General features: G+C 39.1%; 1 protein-coding gene across 6 annotated transcripts; it reads right to left on the bottom strand.

Moving 5' to 3' along the window:
* Positions 1 to 5,806: 5,806 nt before the first annotated feature.
* On the bottom strand, positions 5,807 to 27,310 carry LOC122333020 (NACHT, LRR and PYD domains-containing protein 3-like). Of its 6 annotated transcripts, XM_043230512.1 has the most exons (12): positions 27,182 to 27,310; positions 24,986 to 25,129; positions 24,044 to 24,140; positions 23,504 to 23,587; positions 23,238 to 23,351; positions 22,961 to 23,056; positions 13,778 to 15,571; positions 13,233 to 13,406; positions 11,410 to 11,580; positions 9,396 to 9,569; positions 7,958 to 8,133; positions 5,807 to 7,605 (listed from the first exon to the last, which is right to left on the bottom strand). In XM_043230512.1, coding segments are annotated over exons 4-12 (2,751 nt in total). In that variant the 5' UTR covers positions 23,554 to 23,587; positions 24,044 to 24,140; positions 24,986 to 25,129; positions 27,182 to 27,310; the 3' UTR covers positions 5,807 to 7,603. The 6 variants fall into 6 exon arrangements, with proteins under 6 accessions (XP_043086447.1, XP_043086446.1, XP_043086448.1 ...); XM_043230511.1 differs by lacking the exons at positions 24,044 to 24,140; positions 24,986 to 25,129; positions 27,182 to 27,310 and adding an exon at positions 23,883 to 24,029; XM_043230513.1 differs by lacking the exons at positions 23,238 to 23,351; positions 23,504 to 23,587; positions 24,044 to 24,140; positions 24,986 to 25,129; positions 27,182 to 27,310 and adding an exon at positions 16,932 to 17,106.
* Between the last annotated feature and the right edge of the window lie 54 nt (positions 27,311 to 27,364).

Here is a 27,364-nt window from a genome sequence, read left to right on the forward strand (position 1 = left end):
CAGGGAAAAGCTAAAAGACCCGTCACACGAGGAGAGAAGCGTTAAAGACACATTCATCAAATCAGCAATAAACTACATCTGCCTCGGGAGAACCCTGCAGTCCTTTCAGGGGGTTTGTAAACTGTATTATCATGAAACTTGCTTCCTGCTGCTGCACTGAAGGATCGACTTCTAACAATTGCAGTCTAAAGCTATATTTAGGTTTCATTAAGAAAAATGGAAGACTAGGAACAAGTGAAGTGAACCTAAGGAATATATTGTTAGCCAAACAGTTCCTGGTCCCCATTGACTTCCATGGCATTTCAGTCCATACAGTGAAAGTCAATGGGGACCAGCATGCTCCAAAATATCTTCTTTCGAGTTCAACTGTAGAAACTCAAGGGTTTGAAACAACTTGACAGAGTCAATAATGATCATTGTTTGCTGAGCCATCCCTATAAAACAAGCTAAAACTGGAAAAAAGCATGGAAGTTGCTGAAGACAATGCCTTATGGTTGCATCGTGTTTTTTTAATTAGATAAACCCTGGGCATGTTTCAGACGAGTCAGTAGAGATTCAGCGTCCTCTGCTGGACTCAGAAAAGCACTTCATGCTGTTAAAGTCACAGTAGAAGCACAAACACACTGTAAAATCATTCTGACAGTTCGATCCGGTTAATATTTTCCTGAGATCAAGACAGAGCTGTGATTTATAGTGTGTCCACGCTCTCAGAAATAAAAAGGTACAAAAGCTGTCGCTGGAGCGGTACCTTTTTAAAAGGTGCGCTTTGTACCTATTAGGTTCGAATATGTGCACTTTTAGTACTGATATGTTCCTTTAAGGCACCGAAGTGGACCAATTAGGTACAAACAAGGTACCGCCCCAGTGACAGCTTTTGTACCTTTTTGTCTGAGAGCGTATGAAAGTAATTCATAGAGCATGTACCAGATGAACGTCCGTAAATCAAATTAATCAAGTGACTGATGAGCATAAGAGACTTCTCCAAAAACACATCAGGCATCGTACTAATCCCGAACTTTTTAAACAGTATATGTGACATATTTGATGTCATTTTGCACTCGATGATTAGTAACTTTCACAAATAAGTGAAATAAGCAAATCGCTAAAGTAAAAAGTATTTTCTTGTAAAACGTACTCCAATGATGTCGATGCAATTTAACAAATAATCAAGCATCGTAAGGGTGAGAAAATGGTAGAAAGTTCATTTTGGGCTGAATTATTGCTTTAAGATCCATGAACAGATGGCAGAAGATGGCAAGGCCTTGGAGACCTTTGTGTTCAACCATGTTCTTTGATAAATACGGCACATCTGCCGCCTCTTCTGTGTGCCATAATGAAGAAAAATCATCTATCTGTGCCAGACGTGAACTACAGAAGACGTCTGACTTTGAAACTTCCAGCACAAGAACACCTTTGTGAACACCTTCCTCCACCATTTATATCCTAATCCCGACGATTAATTCTTCAGCTCTGGCGTTTCTTCAGACCCCTGAACTCAACCGAGGTCTTCATAAACACTAACAAGGCTCCAGGTTTCTGTTGAAACACACTCGCCTGCAATTATTACACGAACGCCCGCCGCAGACTTCTTTCATTCTCGTGCGATATTTATTGAAATCGTGAAAGGATCGTAAACACACCCCTCACTGAACGTTCATCGCAGGTTTTCTTGGCGCTCTCTTGGCGCTGCGGGGAAAACTGATTTATGAAACTAGCCACACCGTAGCACCAGACCTCTTTAAAAACCTCAAACCATAAAATATACATGGTTTAAAAACACAGCGCTGGAGTAAATGAGGTTCAGTCTCAGACCACCCAAAAACGACGCTCAAGAACGACCACTTCTGCCTTTCCTGAACTCAAAAATAGGGATTATAACATCATATCTGTGATCCCGGAGTCATGAGCAGGCGACAGTACATTGTATGCATACAATACATTTTTATTTTATGCCAAAAATCATTAGTATATTAAGAAATACTATGTCTGTGAGGATATTCTGTACATTGCCTGCTGCAACTCAATTTTTGATTGATGATATGCATGTCTAAGAACTTCATTTGGACATCTTTAAATGCAATTTTCTCATTATTTAGATGTTTCTGCACCATCAGATTCCAGATTATAATAGTTGTGTCTCAGCCAAATATTGTCCTATACTAACAAACATTAGTGGAAAACTTATTTATTCAGCTTTGAGATGGAAATTGGCATTTTATATGCCAGGATTGAGATTGAAATTTGAGACCTGGCAACCCTGGTAGGGAAAAGCGGGGCATGTTGTCACAACTACATACATACATACATATTTCCATTGTTATCTAGCTGGTAAAATACACCTCATTTACATTACATCTATATTATATGTACATATAATAGGGGCATGTTGTCACATTAGGGTAAAATAAGACTAAATGAAAGCAGACGACCTAACTGAAACAAGTAAATTATATAAAATGACAAATAAAAAATGTACTTTGAAGTACAGAATTAAATTTAAACCAAAAAAAGCAAAAACAAAACACAAAAGTCTCTACTGCTAAAGTAAACAAGCAACAATTTGAGTAAAATTGACTAGGAAGCAGTTTCAAACTTTCACAAATACTTACAAACAAACTGCAGACAATGCATTGAACATGAATTTTATTAAAAAAAACAATGAAATAGAATTTTCTTGTAAAGCAGACTCTAATATTTTTAGTGACAAGTTCTGCATTGAGTAACTATAACTTTACTCAAAGTCACATACCTGTGTGACAACTAGCCCCGGTCTGAAAGCATCACAGTAGGAGTATCAAAATGTTTTAAAGTGTTATTGAGAAATAAAGTCAGATGAGCAGCCGTCATCAAATGGCGAAAAAAAAAACGTGTGTGTGTTAAACGCTGACAACGAACACAACGAATCGGGTCTCATTTTTATCGAACTGGACCAAAGAGATTCAATAAAATGAATCAGATGAAGCTCTACAAAGCATCACGTGAGTCGCTGACTCCTCTCGATCACTAGAGGTCAGCGTGTGTTTGTCTAATACACTAAAACACAGACACCAGCGACTCAGACTCAGAGGACGCTCATCTGCTGGAAAGACACTTGTTTTCTGCTAATACACTGAATAGACTAAATGATTGAAATGACTTACTTTGCAGCATGTCCTCCAGCCAAGACGCCTGCGTGAGGTCGTTTGTACAATTTAACAAAACACGTTTAAGCAAAACACACATTTTGATTGATAGCGACAGTCATACGGTCAATGACAGACGCAACGCGACTGCATTACAATGTAATGACTTGCATTGGAAGTCACTTAGAAAACGAGGTCTCTGTGTGGGTACCAAATGAGTGAATGAATCTTCCTCCGAAGGGTGAACTCACTTGACGTCTGACTTATATTATAATGACATCAATAATGTTTTTGAGAAACCTGGAGTAACTTCGTTCATCTGTTGTACGGCTTCTTCATATTTTAGGAGAGAACTACAGTTTAAGATTTTCAAAGGTGTAGAGAACTCAGTAGAGATGCTGTAACACGTCCCTACCAATATCCAGATATAATAATCCAAATAATTTATTATTTTTATTAGTTCAAATCAAGGTGTCTGATTGGACGTCTGTGTAGGGTGTATATTCGACACCCGTGATCTACATTGTAGACAATTATCAAGTGAATCGAAAATGATTCTGCACTCAATTTTATGTTCCGTTGTCTTCAGTCTCTGTTGATTGTGTGACAGGATCAACTGATCTGACATCTTAATACTAATAAGTCTTAAAATAAAACACAGACACAGGGCTCACCAACACCTTGTGGCTATAGGGAAACAGCAAGCGGCGGGCAATACATGTTTAAAGTTGTTAATACAGGAAGAATATGTCAAAGTCATTTATACGTCCCAATAGTCCTGCTCCCAACAGGTGGTGCTATGATTACAATGGAATACTGGCATGTACAAGTCTTCAACGCGTGACGTTTGAGGCAGATAGGATATTGCATGTTTAAAGTTAGTGTAAAACAAGTCTTTTACTGTTCCCAGCGGGTGGTGGTGTGATTATAACTGAATATTGGCCGGGAACCAAAAAAATGTATCACAGCGTTAAACATGCCACTTGTTGACAATAGGTGGCGTTATCACTGAATCTTGGCACGTACATGTGTTCAGAGCAGGATCCTAATCAAACATAGGCCCTTTCGTACTGCAGGAACTTTTTCATAGCACCTGAACTAATTGTGGGAAAAAACCCAAGATCTTCACGAAGGCCTTGTGAAGAACGTCACCAAATTTGAAGATGATCGAATCATATACAGACGTATGCTTAAATAACGTACTTCCTTTTGGGTTTTGGATTTTGTACCAAGAGATTATTTTCTAGCTAATGGTGTGTTACATGAGTCTATCGATTTTCTTGCATTCCATTGAAATCGATCCATTGAGCCACACACACACACCTTTGAAACTCGTATCGGATTTTCAACCAAATTTTCGCCAGTTCTGATGCGTGTGCAAAGGTTCGTGAGACTTGGAGCATGTTTAGGCCCTCAAAAATGCGATTCAATCTGAAAAAGAAGTAAAAGAAACAGAGCAATTCACATTAGTATAATCTCTTCCTTTCATAATGTGGATCGTCCTTCAGATCAGTAAGGAGTAGCTTCACTCCTGAATCTCCTAGTTTATTCCCAGACAGACTCAGTTCTTAGGTGTGAAAGGTTTGCTCTCAGAGCTGTTGCGAGAGCAGAAAAAGCTTCATCTTACCTTGAGAACAATGACAGAATGTGAATAGTAGTTGAAGTGTCTGTAGTTTGTCATTAACTCAGAAGAAAGATATAACGACAAGCATCATCAAAAACTGCTGCTGCTGATGCTCGATGGCGCTGTTATAAAAGTGATGTAAGGATGCATCTGCCTGAGAAACAGACCCACAGAAGGATACTTGCTTTACAGGAGCCATTTTTTTCCATTGCATCTCTTTTATTAACTCTTGCGATTTCCATTTTGCTTAAACATAATGGGCTGTGAGGCTCAAGTAAGGCTGAAGACGATGCTTTTCCACAGGTCATCTCCAAACCACAATGGAAATGTTACTACCTTTCTTTGTCACAAGGTCATCCTGACATGAAGAGGCATCCATCTCCATGATGTAAGATGCTATATTACTTTCCTTAATAGACAAGTGAGCTTTTAAGTGGGCGTGCCATTATGTGTCAGACCACTTTATATTTAATACTTTTATTAAAAATCTTGATATAAGAAAAAAAAACACCATCATGTTGTTTGAAACCTGTAAAGTCTTTGTTCATCTCCGCAAGCACAAATTAAGAAATTGTATTTTTAGATAGCATTGATTTAAAATAGCTTAAATTTAAATATTTTCCTTTTGCCCTGTTTCACAAAAGCAGTTCCAGACAAAGCCATGTTGAGCATCTCGTCGCGCAGCAATGTTTTTTACTTCATAATACGATTTATGCAATTTGTAAGTGCAAATTAGAAATAATCATGCTTTATCTTTTAAGCATATCCTATTTCATGTGAGGTGTATCCTGTGTATTCTGATACATGTCTCTGGGTTAAGCCCTGGATATCCACTCACTGTAGAACTGTCCCTGGAACTGTCCCATTATTGTAGTATGTACCGTTTTATTAACATCAGAAGAGCATACAACACCAACAAGTGTGCTTTTCAGATTCGTTCAAACAGTCAACCTTTGTGTCTCCAAATCCATTGAAAGTCACAGATTAGCTGGAATTCTGGAAAGATGGTGCCACCTGACTTTGACTCTTACAATTACTGAAATGTAAACACGCCACAAACTCATATTTACTGTATTTTATTCTCACTTCCTGTCCAAAGCTAGTAGATTTTTATATTATTGAAAGACGTCGCTTCTGCTCACCAAGCCTGCATTTATTTGATCCAAAGTACATCACAAAATACACTTTTACAATACGGTTTTGTATTTGAACAGTGCAATTTATTCTTGTTATCAAAGCTAAAACTTTTATCATCATTACTCGTGTCCTTCACAAATCATTCTAATGCTGATTTTGCCGCCTTTTTTAGCTTTCACTGTTGAAAATAAAGTTCAGAGGAACAGCATTTATGTGAATTAGAAATATTTTGTAACTTTCTATATGTCTTTACCACCACTTTAGATCTATTTAAAGCATCCTTGCTAAATAAAAGTAGTAATTTCTGTCATTTCTTGCCTTCAAAAAATTATAATGACTCCAAGCTTTCAAGTGGCTTTTTATTTCAAACAAATTCTGATGTTTGGATCTTTCTATTTATCAAAGAATCCTGAAAAAAAATACTCAATGATTTTAAAATATATAGATTATAAAGAATTATTTAGAGCCTGTTGAACAGGGCATAACAGACTATAACTAATAACTGAATCAACCGATCAATCAGTTGAAACGAAGTATAAAACATATATATGTTCAAGAGAATATATGATTAGAAGGAAGCTGTTACCACAGTTAAAGCATATAACAGATAAAGCATGTGTTGTTTTCCTGAATTTATACACAGACTATTTAGTTTATTTGTACATTTTCTTTATACAATATATTTAGTATTAAGCGGTTTTCAAGTAGGCCAATATTTTATTTATATCTTTGTTCTGTTGCAGCCTAATTTTTGTATATATTTTACTATATTCTCTTAAATGAACGTAAATAAAAGTGACCAGAATGTCAAGATTTGAGTGGGTAGAACACAAGTGATTGAATCTTCCTCAAAAGAGACAAAAAGAGCAACTTACTTCAGTGTCTTGACTTTTTCTAATTACATCTACAAAGCGTTTTGTAAATGTGTGACTTGTGTCTCATGTGGTTTTCCTCCTGAGTGACTGTTCTCTGGTCGTTTCTCTGAGGATGCCTGTTGTTGGCTACCTTTAGGTTTTAAAAGAAGCGAGATGAATGGCCACTAAGAGAGCTGCTATTGGATTGGATTTTCTTTGGTATCTTTTGTAAACCCAGCACCGCTGCACTATATTACTAATTTAACTTTACATCACTGATTCCTGAAATTTTGTTGTAGTTAGATTTGTTAATAGTTAAATGATTGTACTCTACTTCTTTTTTTCCTTTGTGAAATTGTTTTTGTTACGTCCCTTTTAAAATCACAAATGGGGACTGGTCCTCATCTCAGTAAGATCCAATGGAGGATGATTTGGAAATATTTGATAAATGTTGTAATTTTTTTTTTTGATTGTTTTGAACATCTTTCAAAAGCAAAGTTCCTTGATTATTACGCCGGAATGTGAGTACAGTTCCTATTTATATCAGCTTCGAAAACTGCAACTTTTAATTTTCTGTCTGTCTTAGTACATGATGTAACTACTGAAGAGTTTAAGTAGTAAAAATATCTCTTCTGTCATTTTTAAACAAGTTGCTTCTGGTCTAATCGTATTCAATGATCTATGCTGAGCTGTGCTAAAATTGCTATCCCCAGACCCGGACATCGGCCGAATGGATTCAAAAACGTTAGTACACTTGACGGTGTGATGCTGTGTGTCTCTGTCTTCAGTCTCTGTCGCTTGTTTGTCTCTTATTTACCATCAGCTGATCCCGAGGAAACTATGGACCGATGTCTGGATACTGAGAGTCCTACAATAAAACACACAGACAGTCACATACGAGTGAGACTGCTGTCAGATCACACCAGCAGATCCAGTTCAGGAAAAAAAAACAAAGCATATTCATATTACAGAGATATGAATCAATAACTGATCATAGATTAACAACAGTGAATGATCAACAACTCTGTCTTTATCATTTGCACAAAGAGACACTGGAAGAGAAGAAAATATTAATATATTTATAGATAATCACAGAATTAAAAGGTTTAAGGTATGGGAACTGAAGTGGAGGTGAGTTATTTTATACTCTCCAATTACCCACATATGAGGCCTGTTACTAATCTTCGGACATTAAAATGTTTAAATAAAGATACACTCACAATAGTATAATCTCTTCAGTTTATAATGTGGATCATTCTCCAGATCAGAGAGTAACTTCACTGATTCTCCTAGTTTATTCCCAGACAGACTCAGTTCTTCCAGATGTGAGGGGTTTGATCTCAGAGCTGAAGTCAGAGCAGAACAACCTTCATCTGTGACGCCACAGTCATGCAACCTGTAGAGAACAATGACAGAATTTTTATAGTAGTTCGAGGGTCTGTAGTTTGTTATTGACTATTAAAGCAGGGGAAGAGATATAATGACAAGCATTGCCACAAAACGCTGCTGATAGAATGAGATTTGAACTGCAATGTGATTCAGTACTGAACAGACGCTCAGAGATGAATGCGAGATTGTTTCATGGTGATATAACGACAGATTTGTCTAGAGAAACAATCACTTGCTTCTCTAAATAAACACCTACAGAAAGACATTGGCTTCAAAGGAGCCACTTGTTCTTCATTACATCTCATTGACAAACTTACTGATCTGCTATTTAAGCTTCTATTTTAAGATTCTTCTGAGACAAAGTTTGCAATTAGAAAAACAGTTTTCAAGCTGGAACCACCAAACTAACCAAGCCCACGGCCCGGTTGGGTAAACGTGATTTCACCAAGTACAAGATGTTCATGGATCAGTGCTCTTGTTGATCCTGGAACAACCAATCCAATCAACCAATCAGATCGGAGTGATAATTTTTCAGAAAATATCTGTTTTAGGATTATGATAAGGGTTCTTATGTTCTCATCTTATGATTATACACACTTGTAAATCAGCTATCATTTCCCATCAATTTTCAGAATAAATTTTGGGTAGGGTTAGGTGTAGGAGTAGGGATTGGGATACATTTATTTTTTTGGATGCTTTTGTAGACTTTTGAATAGATAAAAAAACAGAAATTACTTTGATTTCCAAATAAACCTAACCAGTTTGAAGTAAAATGTTTTCCTTCCCTCGGAATTCACTCCTTGGACTCATTTCCAACCCTGGTGTTATAAGAAGAGGTTAACATAGACCATACACTCACCCTGTAGCCAAACTGGTTGCACTAACTGACATAACTAAGATGCTCTAACTAAGTAACTACAAACAATTATTAATTACAAAATACACCAAGTATATTTGTGTTTGCCAGCTTGCCAAACTGATTACTAAATTACTAAATCACATTAGTATCTGAACATTCAGGTTAAATCTGTATGATAAAACAATTAACTTTTACACGAAATCTCCAGACCTTTTTTTCTTTTCTTGAGCCAAAAACAGGAGCAGTAGCTCATGTGATGTGAAAAATAAAATTAACTAGATTTTCTGTGTTTCCTGAATATTTAGTCTTAGAAGTTAAATTTCCCCATTATTTAGAATTTACATTTACTTTTATCCATCCTAAGGAGGACAAAGAAATGAGACTATCAGAAAGAAAAAAAAAAACCTTACCTCAGTTTCTCCAGTTTACAGTGAGGATCCTCCAGTCCAGCACAGAGAAGTTTCACACCTAAATCTCCTATTTCATTCTCAGACAGATTGAGTTGTCTCAGGTGTGAGGGGTTTGATCCCAGAGCTGTTGCTAGAGCAGCACAACCTTCATCTGTGACGCCACAATCCCTCAACCTGTAGAGAACATTACGACACCCTTCACGTTCTCAGATCAGATCAGTTTAGCTGTGAATATATTAGTAAAGAGCAATTACAAACCATGGTTTGATGGATGATTAAAAAAAAAATTAAACCAAACAAACAAACAAACACATGATCACACACCATCTAAAGTCCCATTCAAGAAAAAAAATTATTTTTTTACATTGCATTGCCAGTATTTAAGTTTTGTGTAGACATCCATAAAAAAACTGTTTAATAAAATGATTAATTACATTCATTCATACTGTTTGATCTGTATTAATGTGTATTTATCACATTTTTGGGACCAAATTTCCCCACTAGTATAGAAATACCAGTACATTTTGACTATGTGGGGAGCTCATAAAACATACAGAATACCAGTAGTTTCCTGTAAGGGGTAGGTTTAGGTGTAGGGGTTGATTTAGGACAATAATACATACAGTCTGTACAGTAAAAAAAAAAACACAATACGCCTATGGAATGTCCCCATAAAACACAAAGTGTGTGTGTGCGTGCATGTGTTTCTCCTCTATCACCCACACCAGGGATCCTCAAATCACGAAATCCACTTTCCTGCAGAGTGTAGTTCTAAGCCTAGGCTGGGTACACACTAAAAAGGTTTTTTTTCAAACTTATAAAGATTTTCAAAATGTGAGACACCACAAACATTAGGACTAAAACATTTTTTTTTAGATTTCACCACTTTGCTCCTATAGTGTGTGGTGTGCCTCCATGTGACAAGACCAATCATTTTTTGCTGTGCCATGACTGCATTTGTTATTATGTTCTTCTGTAAGCTGTGTGTCTGTTCAGGTTGATGGGGAATTCCGACGAGAGACAGACAGATCTGTGCAGCTACTGCGGTCGATGTACCGGTCTGTTGTGGTGAGGAAGGAGCTTAGGTGCAAAGCGAGGCTCTCAATTTACCGGACGATGTACATTCCTAAGGTCATGAGCTTTGGGTCATGACAGAAAGGATGAGACGCCGGATAGAAGCGGCTGGAAGGAGTTTCCTCTGTAGAGTGGCTGGGCGCTCCCTTAGAAATAGGGTGAGGAGCTCAGTCACTTGAGAGGAGCTCGGAGTAGACCCACTGCTCCTCCACATCCAGAGAAGCCAGCTGAGGTGGCTCGGGCATCTATTCCAGATGCCTCCCGGACACGTTCCAGGCACGTCCCACTGGGAGGAGGCTCCGGGGAAGACCTAGGACACGCTGGAGGGACTATGTCTATGAGAGCGCCTTGGTGTTACCCCGGAAGAGCTGGAGGAAGAAGTCTGGGCGTCCCTGCTTAAACTGCTGCCACCGCATCCCACCCCCAGATATAGGAGGAAAATAGATAGATGGATCTTCTGTCAGTTCGTTTCTGACTGGATATTGTTTCATTTCTAGTGATAAGCTCCAGATCTTCTGCGCATTTGATCTCAGGGCTCCACTCACGTATCAGGATTTCCGATCGATAATCTGAATTTAATCTTTAGAACCGCCAGGATAATCGGGATATTACCTAGGATTGTCCGAAGGGGAGATATCGGCTCAAACAGCCCGATTATCTTGTGGTGTGTCCTCAGCCCTAATCAAACACACCTGGACATGCTAATCAATGTGTTCAGGATCATAAGAAAATCACAGGTGGTTGAGTTTTATCAGGGTTGACTAATCTCTGCTGTGCATTGGACCTCGATGGTAAGATTTGAGGAACCTTGACCTACAATGTGAGATGTTATTTATGCTTTTAATATGAACACATAAGTCCGCACACACATAATGGAAACAAATAACTTATTACAATTTCTGACATTTTGGGTGATTTGTTTTCCACTTAATAATCTTACCACAGTATTTCCAGTTTACAGTCGGGATTTTGTAGTACTTCAGAGAGCAGATAAAGTGAATTTCCTAGTTTATTCCCAGACAGACTCAGGTGTCTCAGGTGTGAGGGGTTTGATCTTAGAGCTAAAGCCAGAGCAGCACAACCTTCTTCTGTGACGCCACAATCATACAACCTGTAGAGAACAATGACACACCCTTCACTCTCTTAGCTCAGATAGAATGAGTTAATATGAAGGTAAACTTGTAGGATAACTTGAGAGCTAGCTGATTTGAAAGATATTTTTTTGGTTGATGCTTGTCCAGTAAAATTGGTAGTTATAGTTTGCCATTTTGGTAAGAAAGTCTGCATTGGAAAAGCAACAGCATGACAGAAGACTGCAGAAGTTACCTCCTTAACACAGAAGACACAAGAAACCGTGGTGGACAATTATTCACTGTCCTCCCAGCTATACGTTCTCTGTGCAAAACACTTTAGACCAGTAACAAAATCTCATGCAGCACATATTTGTTGTAAAATAGTTTTCACTCTCGTTTAACAGCTTACATCATTTATATAGCCTAAAATTTAGTTCTGTCACCTTGTTCTGACATTAGAAAACTGCATATTTTCAGCCACATAAAATACATTTTAATAGACAAGCTGCAGGCCATTTAGAATTCAACCACAGCCCTCCAGGCTGGACGTTGGACTTTTATTTACCACAAACAAATTATATCTCATGTTTAACTACTATAGAGACATCAGACCCAGTGGCAAATTGTAGATCTGGCTGAGGTGAGGCTGCTCTAGGTGAGTTCATCAGAAACCGTCAAAGCAAATTTTCTAATAGACATTCTCTTTATTAACTAACCTCGTATTTAAAGTCTAAACAAATGCATTTGTCCAAAAATAAAAACAAATACATCTTGTCTAAATATAAAGATGCCTAGATAAACTACATTTGTGAAAGTATACCAAGCAGAGTGATACAAACAGCAAAACAATTCCCGTTTGATATTAAGTGAATATCTCATGAGTGAGAAGACTTCTCAGCCAATCACATTTGTTTACCAGAAAGTATTCTTGTATTAATTGTTGCCTGTGTGTAAATATTAAAGAAAATTAAAAACAAATTAAAAAAACAACAACTTCTAATACATGTATTTTAAAGAGTTACTAGCTTGAGCTCTTGTTGCGCGAGTGGTTTAAGACAAGAGACTATAATGTTGATCATGAGTACTGCATTATCATGTGACTAAGGAGCAGCTCATGTACAGGTCAATACATAGTACCTTAGTACATATCAATCAACTAAATTTTTACGAACATAGTTGGAGGCAAGGGCACGTCAAACTAAATATTTATTTTCCACCAAATACACAGGCTGTCATCTGCAATTACTTAGCAAAGACAGCTACCCTTGCAGGCTGTACGTTTGGAGGGCTGCGCCCCGAGGCAAACAAATCACTGGCAGCAGGTCACCGTGAAACTGGGCAGAAATAGCATGCAATGGCAGTCTTTCACCTGTGTCATTTTGGCCAGCAAATATAGCAAACACAAAACTTTCTAATAAGGCAGCTTCAACTATGGGAGGCTGTTAACTATAGTTGGGTCGGATTATATTCATACCTTAAACAAAACTGTACTAGAGTTTGTTTGGAACTGAACCGAGAATCCCTGAGAGTGCGATTGCTGTATTCACACCAAAGGGGCCAAAAAACAAGAAATGGAAAAAGCTAGAGACAAAGCCGGCTCATAACACTCAACACACAGTAGCAGAAAGAGACTCCACATTTTAAATATACTTTATACTGTGTTTAATGTGTGAGTCAAATATTATCTTACCGCAGTTTCTCCAGGTTACAGTGAGGATCCTCCAGTCCAGCACACAGCCGTATGACTCCAAAATCTCCTATTTTATTCCCAGTCAGATCCAGTTCTTTTAGGTGTGAGGCATTTGAACGCAGAGCTGAAGACAGAGCATCACAATCTTCTTCTGTGATCCCACAATATCTCAACCTGCAAAGAACGATTACACATTTTTCACTCTCTCAGATCATATCAGTTTAGAACGGAATCCATTACTAAAAATAAAGTACAAACCTAAAACACAAATCAACATGTTTGATGGATTGTTGGACTATGCCACAGAAAGGTCCACAGGTATGCATGTGAGACCAAAATAAATAATAGAAATGTGCTGTATAAATAAGAGTAGTGGTGTGATAACTACAGTTATAAAAATGTTTAATAATTATTCACTAACCCAAATAATTTATTCATATGTCACTTTTTCTCACACACTGACTTTTATGGTGTCACTGATCGGATATAAAAACATCAAAATTCTGACCACTAATCCCTGGAAATCTGCAGCACTTATGACTTACTGAACTGATCTGGACTCTTTAATCACAGGCAGCAGCTTCCAAAGAACCACATTTTCAGGGTTTTCCACTTCTTTAAAGAATTTATCAAGACGAAACTCATTCAGTTCTTCTTCTGAGGTCAACAACAGAAAAACTAAAGCGGACCACTGAGAAGAAGAGAGTTTGAATTTCTTTATTCTTCCAGATTTCAGATACTGTTGTATTTCCTCCACTAGTGAATGATCACCCAGTTCGTTCAGGCAGTGGAACAGATTGATGGATTTCTCTGGAGAGTCAATGGTTCTGATGATCTCCTTGATGTACTCAACTGTTTTCTTATTGCTTTTAGATCTGCTTCTTGTCTTTTTCATAATTTGTTGTAGAAGAATCTGATGAGACTCCACTGACAAACCCAGAAGGAACCGAAGGAAAAGATCCAGATGTCCATTTTTACTCTGTAGAGCCTCTTTCACTGCTTTCTGATGTAGCTCAGATAATGAAACATGTTTTGATGAATTGAGTTGAAACCAGTCCTTCACTTTAGACCACAAACTCTGGTCAAACATATTTTTGTTGTGTTTTGTCCAAAAGAGGTGCACATACAGAGCTGCTAGATGTTCCTGAATGCTCAGATGAACAAAGCAGAAGACTTTTCCCTGATATAAACCCAACTCCTCTCTGAAGATCTGAGTGCACAATCCTGAGTACACTGATGCTTCTGTGACATCAATGCCACAGTCTTTCAAGTCTTCCTCGTAGAAGATCAGGTTTCCTTTCACAAGCTGCAGAAAAGCCACTTTCCCCAGCTTGAGGATCATCTCTTCATCTGTCACCTTCTTCTCATAGTCCTTCTCATGTTTGATGTTGGTCTGAAGGATCAGGAAGTGTGTGTACATTTGAGTGAGAGTCTTGGGAATCTCTCCAGTCTCTGCTTGACTCAACATCTTCTCTAGCACAGCGGAAGAGATCCAGCAGAACACTGGGATGTGGCACATGATGTAGAGGCTTCTCGATGACTTCAGGTGTGAGATGATCCTGTTGGCCAGACTCTGATCACTGATTCTCTTCCTGAAGTATTCCTCCTTCTGTGGCTCATTGAAGCCCCGTACCTCTGTCACTCGATGGACGCACTCAGAGGGGACGAGATCAGCTGCTGCTGGTCTGGAGGTGATCCAGATGAGAGCAGAGGGAAGCAGATTCCCCACAATCAGGTTCATCAGCAGCACATCCACTGAGGCTGATTCACTTACATCACACAACTTTACAATGCTCTGAAATTCCAGAGACAGACGACACTCGTCCAAACCATCAAAGATGAACAACACTTTATATTGATCACTGGATATTTCCATTTCTTTAGTTTCAGGGAAAAACACATGAAGAAGATCTGAAAGACTGAGTGTTTTGTCCTTCATCAGGTTGATTTCTCTGAAAGGAAGTGGAAATATGAGCTGTATGTCTTGATTCTCCTTCCCTTCAGCCCAGTCCAGAATGAACTTTTGCACAGAGACTGTTTTTCCAATGCCAGCGACTCCCTTTGTCAACACAGTCCTGATGTCTTTATCTTGTCCAGGTAAAGGTCGAAAGATTTCACTGCATTTGATGGCTGTATCCTCTGTTGCTGTTCTCCTGGATTGTGTCTCTATCTGTCTCACCTCATGCTCATTAATGATCTCTCCTCTCTCACTCTCTGTGATGTAGAGCTCTGTGTAGATCTCATTTAGGAGTGTTGGGTTTCTCTGCATCAATGTTCCCTCATATAGACGCTCAAACGTCTTCAGCAGATTTGATCTAAACCTGTTGAGGATGTCATGCCTGAAAATTAAAATACTGCATTATTAAACAGGCAAATGAGCACATTGTATAATGTGTCATAATCAAATAATCTTTAACAGAAATATTAGACCTTCACTCCTATAGAACTAATGCTGAATTTACATTTTTTGAAAATATTTTTTTGGCAACATTTCAAAAAGTGAAACTTTCATATATTTTAGATTTATTTCATGCAAAACTTTTTAGTTTTAATGATTGGAGCTTACAGCTCATAAGCTCAAAATCCAGTATCTCAAAATATCATAATAAAAATTCAGAAAAAGTATTTTCAAAGAAGAAATTTTTTAAAAATTCGGCATGTAATACTTGATTAGGGCTCCTTTAATGCAAACTCCAGCATCATAAGGAATCAGTGAGGAGTGAATGAAAGAGATCAGTCTGTGGTAGAGACCTGCAATCCCGCGGGAGTACCACGGGTCTCGCGGGACCCGACGCAACCCAGTGCGGCGCGGGACGAAATTTGATATGTGAACGCGGGTGCGGGCGGTAAGGTCCTCGTGTGTGGGTTATGGAGAATAAAATTATTTATGGACTCCGCAAAATGGAAATATCTTAAAATTAAATTGTTAAAAAGAAATAAAATATTATTTATCTGCTGCACAAAAGCAACAAGAACAACTCAAAATAACGTAAATTCTCACGTGGTTCTTGCGAGGAACAAAGACCATAGACCCACACCGAGGCAAAATGTCTGAAGAGCATGACACAGGTGGAGCGCTTAGTGCTACAGATATTAGTTCATTATTAAAGAAAGGAACATACAGAACTACAAAGCCAAACAAAGGGAAATCCGATATTTGGAAATGTTTTTCTATAGTATGTGACGGTATGGAAAGCACCTTTCCTTTGCGAGCTGCGACAAATGCAGCAAAATACTCGCATACAGCAGCCACAAGTCTGGAGCTTCAGGTCTGAAGCGTCATGTGTGCACAGTTTTAATGTTTACATGCGGGCGGGAGCGGGACAAAATGTGAATATTGCGGGCGGGAGCGGGAAAAAAAAATCTATATTGTTGCTGGAGCGGGACAGAACCTTGCGAAAAATCTGTCCCGCGCAGGTCTCTAGTCTGTGGCTCTGCTGAGACACTACTAAGCTTCAGCTCGTCTGTGTTGTTGAATGCACAGTTTATCAATCTATCTCTTGAAAATATCCCATAGATTCCACATGGGCTTTAGGTCAGGCATGTTGACTGACCAATCAAGCGCAGTAATATCATGGTCAGCAAAGCACTTGTAAGTGTTTTTGGTACTGTGGGTAGGTACTAAGGTCCTGCTGGAAAAGAAAAACCTTCATAAAAAGTTTTTTTAGCAAATGGAAGTATAAAGTGCTCCAACATCACCTGACAGAATGCTGCATTAACTCTGGACTTGATGAAACAATAGACAAACACAGCAGGCCAAACCATCACCAACTTCAGAAACCAGAAACAGAATGGACTTCAAAAAGCTTGGGTTCGGTGTCTCTCCAGTCTTCTTCTGGATTCAAGACCTTGATTTCCAAATGCTGAGCAAAATCTGAAAAGAGGACTTAGTAACAGTCCATGTTTGCATGAACACTTTTCTACCCAAGTTCCAGTAAACCTTGCATTTCATATGCTTTGATACAGCACTCTGTGAGCAGCCAGCCCTTTAAGTGATTACTTTCTATGATTTAACCTCTTTGTGGAGGGGGTCAATGGTCTTCTGGATCATTGTCAACTCAGCAGTCTTCTCCATTATTGTAGCAATCAGAGAACAAGAGATAACCAGAATTTCTATTTTAGGGATGGTAATTTAATGAAACTCCATTCTAATATTTTGAGATACTTAATTTTTACTTATAAGCTGTACGCTCTAATCATCAAAATGAAAAAAACAGTTTTTTAAATGTCACAAAAAATTAAGCTTTTCACGATATTCACATTTTTTGAGATGTACCCATTATCTGATTCATAGAAAAATTGCATTACTATATTACAAAAGATGTTAAACAGATGCAAATTAATCTTTGTGTAACATATACATTATATACATATATATGCATATACAGTGCCCTCCATAATTATTGGCACTCCTGGTTAAAATGTGTTCTTTAGCTTCTAAAAAATTGTTCTAAATAACATAGGACCACAATGGAAAAAAGAGGAAATTCCAACCTTTAATTTAAGTGCATTTATTCAGTAGAAAAAAAATTATTTTACATCAAATCATGGGTGCCACAATTATTAGCACCCAGATGTTTAATACTTTGTACAACCCCCTTTTGCCAACAAAACAGCACCTAATCTTCTCCTATAATGTTTCACAAGATTAGAGAACACAGAAAGAGAGATCTTCGACCATTCCTCTTTGCACAATGTCTCTAAATCATCCAGTGACCTGACTACTCTCCTCTTCAGCTCACTCCACAGGTTTTCAATGGGGTTGAGGTCGGGGGACTGAGATGGCCATGGGAGGAGCTTGATTCTGTGTGTGGTGAACCATTTCTGTGTAGATTCGGCCACATGTTTTGGGTCATTATCTTGCTGAAAGACCCAGTGACGACCCATCTTCAGCTTTCTGGCAGAGGCCACCAGATTTTGCTTTAAAATGTCCTGGTATTTCAAAGCATTCATGATGCCATGCACCCTAACAAGGTTCCCTGGGCCTCTGGAAGAGAAACAGCCCCACAGCATCACCGATCCTCCCCCATACTTCACAGTGGGCATGAGCTGCTTTTCTGCATACTCATCTTTTGTGTTCCGCCATACCCACTTAGAGTGTTTGTTGGCAAACAGCTCTATCTTGGTCTCATCTGACCAAAGAACACGGCCCCAGTTGAAGCCCCAGTAGCGCTTAGCAAACTGAGTAGCGTTTATGCTTGTGACTGAGAAAAGGTTTTTTCCTTGCATGCCTCCCAAAGAGCTGGTTGGCATGTATATAGCGTCTGATGGTTGTTTTGGAGACTTTGTGACCCCAAGATTCTATCATTTGTTGCAGTTCTTTATCAGTGTGCTTTGGAGAATTTTTTATTTCTCTTACCATCCTCCTCACTGTGCGTGGAGGCAAAATAAACTTGCGTCCTCGTCCAGGCTTGTTTACTACTGTTCCAGTTTTTTTAAACTTCTTAATGATTCCTCTCACAGTAGATATGGGCAGCTGCAGGCGGGTGGCTATTTTCTTGTACCCATTACCTGACTTGTGAAGGTCGACACACATCTGCCTTACTTGAATGGTGTGTTCCTTTGTCTTTCCCATGTTGAAGAGAGGATAAGAGAAATGGCCTCTGTGTCACGTCATATTTATATCCCAGGGAAGCAGGAAGTGATAAATTGCTAATTAAATGTTCCTAGATATTCTGATCAACTTTGTAAACTACTGTAGAAATGACAGAAATACTTCAATTACATTTATTTTATAGGAATTGTTAGGGGTGCCAATAATTGTGGAACAAGTTATTTTATGAAAAATAATTATTTGTTAGTCAGGGATTTTTATTTCCCCTTAAAATTCATTTTATATTCAAGTTATATTTTTCTACAACTTTCAGTGTGACAATATGCTTCTGCAATAAAAATGTAATTTATTTTAAGGCTTTTAATACATCTTAACCTAGGTGCCAATAATTATGGAGGGCACTGTATATATATATATATATATATATATATATATATATATATATATATATATATATATATATATATATATATCCCCTTTATTGTCATCCTTTATTCGCCGCCCTTCACCAGGCTGCCCGGCCGCCGGATTCTGCCCCTTTCCTGGACCCTTCCTTCTGGAACACTACCCGAACTGCACTTCCCCTGCAGCACGACAAGGACACCAGTTCCCCCATTTATTTTGGACACTTTTTCCCCTGGACACTTTATTTTGTACATTTTTGTTAATAAAAAGCCTTTTCGAGGCCTAACGCCACACCCACTGTGTCTGTCGTTGGCTCCTCTGACCACACTGGTGGAGAATGCGGGCAGGGCGGAGCTTAAACGGCACAGTAGGGCAACACCTGATGACGTCATCCCCTTTTGCTCGCAAAGCCTGGGATAACCCACGCCGGGACGGAGGAACGACAGAGACTTGCTCCCAGAAAGGGTAAGTGACGTTTGCTTTTACTGTCATTTACCCAGTGGCTGGTTGAGCTTGGCGACTAATTCCTGGTTTCTCTGTCCCGGTGCGAGAGGGGAGTAGCCCGGAGAGGAATCCCTGCCCCACCCACTCTGACTGCTGGAGCCTGGTTGAGGAAAGTAGCACTCCTGTGTGGGCAGCGACTGACCAGAGAGGGAAGCGCGTGCGGCCACCGGACTCCACCCCTTACCTGGACCCTTCCCCCTGGAACACTACCCGACCTGCACTTCCCCTGCAGCACAACGAGGACACCAGTTCCCCCTTTTTTTGGACACTTTTTCCACTGGACACTTTATTTTTTGAACATTTTTGTTCAAACATTGTTGCACACCAACTGTGTCTGTCGTTGGCTCCTCTTGCCACAATATATGCATGCAGTTGCAAATGATTATGGCAGATGATAGACGGCGCCTAGTGCCTTGTGAACTACAGCTTGCCGAAGGTGATCTGCACGCTTTCTGCTTCGAGAGCTTGGGGGAAGAGGGAGCCCTCGGGCTAGAGGGAGATTGTGAGCATTGCGAGTGCATGTCAATCAAAATGCTCCGTTCTCTGCTCACCTTTTTTAGAAGCAAACAGCGATTTGGCGCTCCCTCTGCACATGAGACGGGTTCGCCCCTTTCTCTCGCACTCTTTCCAGATCACACGGCTTTTCCATCGGATTCTCAAGTGTGCTCCAGCGCTTCTTTTGAACAGGCGGAGGAGTGTGCTTTTCTTGCCACCTCGGAAAGCACCTCTTGCGATGAGGTGGTCACTTGTGCAGTCGATTGGTTACATCTTGATTGGCCGCAGGAGTAAGAGACCCCTAAGCGCTCGAAGCTAGATCACAGGTTTCTGTTGGGTAGCCGAGGGGAGGGGCCTCAACGTTGGTCACTACCCTTTTTCAATGACCGCCACGATAAGCTTTCTCGTTCGTGGAGTAGACTCTTTTTGCCCAGTGTCTTCTTTCCATCTACATTGCAGACTCTGCTGGACAAAGGGGCCATAGAACATGTTCCCCTGCCAGAGTAAGGCTATTACAGTTGATACTTCTTGGTTCCAAAGGACAAGCAGGAGGTTGCGTCCAATTGTAGATCTTTGCGGGTTGAACCGCTATATCAGAACATACAAGTTCAAGATGTTGACGATCAAGATGATTGTTATCAAATCTATCCAGAGGACTGGTTTGTGATAATCGATGTGAAGGACGCATATTTTCACATAGAAATATTGACACAACACAGGAAGTTCCTGAGGTTCACTTTCGGGGGCGAAGCTTACCGGTATCGGGTTCTTCCATTTGACCTAGCATTGTCACCCCGCACATATACGAAATGCATGGATGCAGCTCTGGCTCCTCTGAGACTCCAGGGCATTCGCATTCACAATGACATAGATGACCCAGTCTCAAGAGCTAGCGCTTCAACATCGGGATGTCGTCCCAGCTCATCTCAAATCTCTGGGGCTGAGACTCAATGCCAAGAAAAGCGTTTTCACTCTTACTCAGAGGACAACGTATCTAGGGGTTGTATGGCATTCCGTCAAGATGCTGGCACAACTGTTTCCGGCACATGTCAAATCTATTCTGAACACCCTAAAGGAAATCAAGCTAGGTTGGAAAATAACTGTTCGTTCATTTCAGAGAATTCTAGGTCTCAGAGCAGCTGCATATGCAGTAAAATCCTTGGGCCTTCTGCACATGAGACCATTCCAGTTGTGGCTCAGAGCCAGGGGATTTCATCCGATGGCCAATCCCCAAAGGCAAATAAGGGTTACGGGTCAGGGGCTCCGTACCTTATGTGGTTCAGACCTTGGTTTCTGACTTTGGGTCCCACTCTAGGTCCGTGTTGTTGTCACAAGATGCTAACGACAGACGCTTCCCTCACGGGCTGGGGAGCGGTCTTAGACCTTCTCGTGTGGCACATAAATTGCCTCGAGATGATGGCTCTATTTCAGGCCCTGAAATATTAGGGTGCATGTTAGGGTTAGGGTTAGGATTATCAGGGGGGTTGCATCTGCAATAGCTTTAGCTAGAGGTGCACCCTTGCAGCAAGTGTGTGATGGGGCAGGATGGTCTTCTCCGCACACATTTGTTAAATTTTATAATCTGGATGGCCATGCTACTTTGGGCTCTCATGTCCTTGAGTCAACATCCCAAGGTCATGTCTGAGACCTCTTTGATGTTGGTGCACACACACCACACAACACTTGGGGTCCAGACACTTCCAGTATGGCGGCGTTGGTATTCTCGTTCGAGAGTAGCTTTTGAAAGGGAACATCTAAGGTTAATTGACTGTAACCCTGTTCACTGAAAAAGCGGGAACGAGATGCTGCGCCTCAATACCACACTGGATGTGTGACCGGACGTTCTTTCAGACAAAGATTAACCTGAGGATGTTTCCGTTACATGTTTATTTATAACTTCCAGGTGCATGTAATTAAGTAATGTCACCTATCCGAGGTTATAGGAGCCAAACTTTGGCTTGTTTGACACACCTGCTTCAACAACCAATCGAACAAAAGCAGCATCTTGTTCCCGTTTTTTCAGGGAACAGGGTTATAGTCAAGTAACCCAAGACGTTCACCTATTCTATACAATTGTTGTGCAACATTGGCAATGCAAAAATATTTTGGGATGGGGAATAGGGGTGGTAAAAAAATTATAAATAAATAAAATAAAAATCTTCCCAAACAAGTAAAAAATTCTGTGGAATATTTTTCCATAAAAAACACATTCGTGGAAACAAATGTTTTAGGTGCTCATGTGGAATCAAGCTCATAAAACGTACAGGATTTAATTAGTAATAAATATAAGATATATTTCCTGTAAGAGATAGGTTTAGGTGTAGAACAATAACACATACAGTCTGTACAGTATAAAAACATTACACCTATGAACGCTCAAAATTACAGCCGAAACAAACAAGACTTCGCATTGAATGTCTGTGTGGCAGTCCATTATATAGGGCGTGGTGATGGGCAACACCTGGCAGGGCTAATCAGCCCAAGGCACGGGGTTGTGGGAAACTGAGTCCTTGACGATCAGTACTCGGGTGAGAGCTCCCTCCGGTGGCGGTCGGAGAGAGCCACAGAGGTGCGGTTCGTGACACAATAAGTATTTCTGATATTGTATAAAATACATATATTCACTATGTATTTTCACAAAGTGAATTACCATATTTATCATATGTACATCTTCATATATTATTTAAACATTTTAACTTTAAAAAGCACTTCAGGATAATTTCATTTACATAGTTTACTATGCTATAATAATATTTATATGAAAATGTACCTGAGATCAGTCTCTTTATCTCCACTCTTAAACTCTGTTGGAAGATTCATAGACAAACAGCTGGGCTCTGTTTCTGCTCTCTTTTGCTGAAATAAACTATATCAAAACACATTTATTGTTTTATGATGAAAATAAGCCTAGTCCCAGACTAAAATGCACAACAGTTTTAGCTTAAAAAAACATGCACTTACAGATTTTAAACACTATTTTAATATATAATGACATATGTAATGACATGCTATTATGATTTTGATATTATGATATTATGAATATGTACCTGTAATCAGTCTGTGTATCTCCACTCTCAAAGTCTATTGGATGAATTATAGACCTGTCACTCCTCATAGACACACAGCTAGGCTTTGCTTCTGATCTCTTCTGATGAACAGCACTATAATAAAACAGATTTATTTCTTTATTGTGGTGATTTTAAGGCTTATTAAATAAAAATTTTAACATAAAAACAGGAAAACACAAAACCATAATGGAGACACCCATTTACCATCACTAAAGGTGATTCAATACACTGTTTATTAAAAGTACCTGCATCCTGGAGAACAGTCTTCATCTGTGGATGATTGTGTGTGATCCATGATGAACAGAATCTGATCTCCAGCTGAAATTATCCTAAGAGAACCAGGATCATGAGACGCATTTCTCTCAGATACATGTTATCAAATAAATCACAGACAACCCCTAACACCAATCAAACCGCATTCTTATGCTTGAACAAAAAGGGCTTTTTGTATGTCTCTCTTTTTTAACGCACCTGATTCAGCTCATTAGAAAAGATGTGTCAGATAAGAGAAACGTATAAAATACACAGAACAGTGGGCCTTGAAGGCTGGATTTGAGAATCACTGCTTTAGAGGAAATATGAACGCAGAAGTCACATGTAAAGCAGCTGACCATCAGCACTCACCTTTTAACAGATTGACGAAATCCAAAGCCTTTCTGTGACGTAGCTACATGTTGAACCACCACTTAGCTTTGAAAAAGGTTCCCATGTAATACTTTGATATGTTAACTAACTGTTTACATGGAAAAACATCAACATTACGCTTTCACTTTTGTTTCACTCACCTGTAGGGAGTAAGGGAGCGTCTTTAAACTCCACACAAATTTGCATTTGAGGCTGCTTCACTCATAGATCCTTCACTCATAAATAACAAGAATATACCTGACAAACAAACAAACCAATAAATGCACTTGCAAAGATTTATAAGTGTCTGCACTATGTGCAGCAGCTTTTTAATGTATATAAACCTGAAATATGTGACTGAATAAGCCTTTTGTGTTAACTGTGGAAGGGACAATGATAAGGGACCTATATTTTGGCTACAAAAGGCAAGATAGGCTTTAGGCTAGATTTAATTATTTAGCTATTTCACCTATAACCGATTCCCCAGAAGCTATCAATATTACAAGAAGCCTTGCTGAAACTATGGCAAAGGACCTGTAATCTCTTTCTATGTGTTACTGATAAGAACTGCAAATGCAAGCCTGTGTCCTAGAAATCTTTAGTTTTTTAGTACAACACAGAGCGGACAACATTTCTTCACAATTAAAGAGTCCCTAAAGAATAGGGGGGCGTAACAGACAAAGTTCAGACTGTAATAAAAGGCAATTGGGCCAATATAGTTGTAGTAAAATACTCCATAAAAGCTCTTCATGACTCTGATAAAGAGTATGACATCATGGGCTTCCCGCACTGTGCCGGAAACTGGCGAAACCATTGTCAATGCATGAATAGGCGTTTATGTGTGAAAATAAATGTGTTAAATGTTAAAGGATTGCATGTCGATTTAAGTATGTGAAGAGGTTTGGATTCAGTGGTTAATAATGAGTGCCAAATAGATGGTATTTGTGTTTCTGTAAATGTTGGATTTGCCTGCGGTTGGTACAACCCAAAAAAGGGATGGAGTTTATCCTATATAAGTGGAGGCCAAACTTCAGGACAGTGCTTGTTTACCAAGTCAATGCAAGAGAGCTACTGCGGTGCCTCGAGCAATTTAAGCTCCCCACCTCAGTTCTGGTATTAGAGTCCAAGCAGCAGAGCAACTGGGTGACTGTGAGGTGCACTGGTCACGGGTGAAAACAGCGCTCTTCCGTTCCGATCAGAACATCAAACAGGTTCTCCCCAATCAGTGACGGCATCCACTGAGAAACCTGATGAAAGTACACTAGTAATCAGCGATTCTATTGTACAGAACGTGAAAATAGAGACACCAGCCACCATAGTCCAATGCTTACTAGGAGCCAGAGCGTCTGACATCTTGGCAAATTTAAAAGTGCTGGCTAATGATAAACATAAATTAAGTAAGATTGTTATCCACGTCGCAAATGAGTCTCATAATGATGTTTGACTTTGCCAGTCGGAGATCACTGAAAATAACATCCGGTCCCCTCCCTGCTTACCGGGGTGATGAGATTCACAGCAGACTGCTGGGTCTCAATGGCTGGATGTCTAAGTGGTGCCCGCAGAACAACATAGGTTTTAGTTTCTGGGGCAGACCTGACATGTTGAAAAGAGATGTTCTTCATCCCTCCTGGGGTGGTGCCGCTCTTCTCTCTAGAAATATGGCACATAGTCTTTGACTAACTAGGGCCCAGGTCAGGAAACAGACAGACTGACTAAACAGACCGTCTGAACTTTATATAAATGAACTGTTGTCAATGATCAAACTTTGTTTGACAGAAACCTGGATAAAACCCGATGAATATATTACTTTAAATGAGTAAACCCCAAGGTTACTGCTAGAAAAGTGAAAGCAGCACGGAAAATGGAGCGCAATGCTAGAAGTATTCTGTAAAGCCTGGTGGGAAAGTACCCCATTGTACAGAAAAGCATTAAGATCTGAGATCAAAAGATTGTTAGATCTGATAATTTTTGGTTTTTTTTTAGAAGAATAAAAAAATAAGCCCTGGTTTTTATTTAATTCAGTTACTAAATTAAGGTCTTGACATTCCCCAAGATTACAGAAGTAATGACTTTATGAACTACTTTACTTCCAAGATCGATACTATCAGAGATAAAATTGGAACCATACAGCCGTCAGTTTCAGTATCACATCAGACCAGAATAGATTTCTAGTCTATACTGGCATTAGTGGAAGTGCCTTAGCATGGTTTAAATCATATTTATTTGACTGCCATCAGTTTGTAGCACTAAATGAAGAGGTATCATATCTTTCACAAGTGTAATATGGAGTACCTCAAGGCTCGATACTAGGGCCATTATATTTCACACTTGACATGTAATCTCCAGGAGAATCTCCATGATCTGATGGTAGCCTGTCTGACAAACATTTCAGACTGTGTGAAGGATCATCACCTTCAACTCAACCTTGCTAAGATAGAACTGCTATCAGCCATCCCAGCAATTAAATCACAACCTCTCTATTTAAATAGATCTATTAACCATAACTCCATCCTGCACAACCAGGAACCTTGGGAGTTGTGATAAATGATCAGTTAAGCTTTACAAACCATATTGCTTCAACAGCCTGGTTCTGCACGTTTGCCTTATTGCCTAACATTAGGAAAATTAGATCCTAAAGAGCAGTCATCACAAATCCTTGTCTGGTTAAAAGTGGATAAAAGTGTAAAAATCCAATCTAAATGTATTTGAACAAAAATGCTATATGCAAAAGTTTAAATGTACTGTGAACATATTTTTGTAGTGTAAAAGACCAAGTATGACTTACAAGAAAAAATATTTTAGACTTAAAAAAAACGTATGCTTAAAGTGTGACTTGACATTTATTTTAGTTTACTGCTTTTATTAGAAAATGTGATTATCATTTCCATATTTCAACATTTCACATTTAAATTCAATGCCATTACAATGCACCTGCTGTTTGTAAATTTTACTAGCAATTTCTGGGTGAAATGGTTTATACACAATTTGTTTTGGCGCGCATTACAGGAGATTCTACAATTTTTTAAAATCATTTTAAATACGGTCTCGATTAATTTGCCATCACTCCCATTCACTTTAACTTATTTTCTGTAAGTTACATGTTTTTGTTTTTTTTTAAGTAGTGATTACTAAAACATGTTTATGTGGCCTATATAAGAACATTTAAAAAAAAATTGCAGTTTACTATCTATATTGCTAAAAAACCAGTAAGCAGCAGTGCACCCATAATGTTGAGGAGACCGGACAAACTAACACTCAACAGACTCCAACTTATAAAAGAGAGATTAAACGATACACACCTGAACCAACTGAAACAATCATCAGGAGACGGAAACTAGGTCACACACAGATCACATAGAAATGTCTGAAACAGTTACAGTTGATGGAGAATAAAAGATTTCCCAGTCTGAGACCGCTGTCACATCAACAGATCCATTTCAGGAAAAACACAGTACACTCATATTACAGCCAGAGATATAAAA

The sequence above is a fragment of the Puntigrus tetrazona genome, unplaced genomic scaffold, assembly GCF_018831695.1.
Source record: "Puntigrus tetrazona isolate hp1 unplaced genomic scaffold, ASM1883169v1 S000000173, whole genome shotgun sequence".
Lineage (NCBI taxonomy): Eukaryota > Metazoa > Chordata > Actinopteri > Cypriniformes > Cyprinidae > Puntigrus > Puntigrus tetrazona.

What these genes read in the sequence shown, in the direction of transcription:
- LOC122333020 (XM_043230512.1), bottom strand. Translation starts at nt 23,553, where the DNA reads ATGGATCACACACAATCATCCACAGATGAAGACTGTTCTCCAGGATGC. An exon ending in TGTAACCTGGAGAAACTGCG is followed by an intron (nt 11,581 to 13,232) that starts GTAAGATAATAT and finishes TGTTCTCTACAG; the next exon opens with GTTGTATGATTGTGGCGTCA. An exon ending in TGTAAACTGGAAATACTGTG is followed by an intron (nt 9,570 to 11,409) that starts GTAAGATTATTA and finishes TGTTCTCTACAG; the next exon opens with GTTGAGGGATTGTGGCGTCA.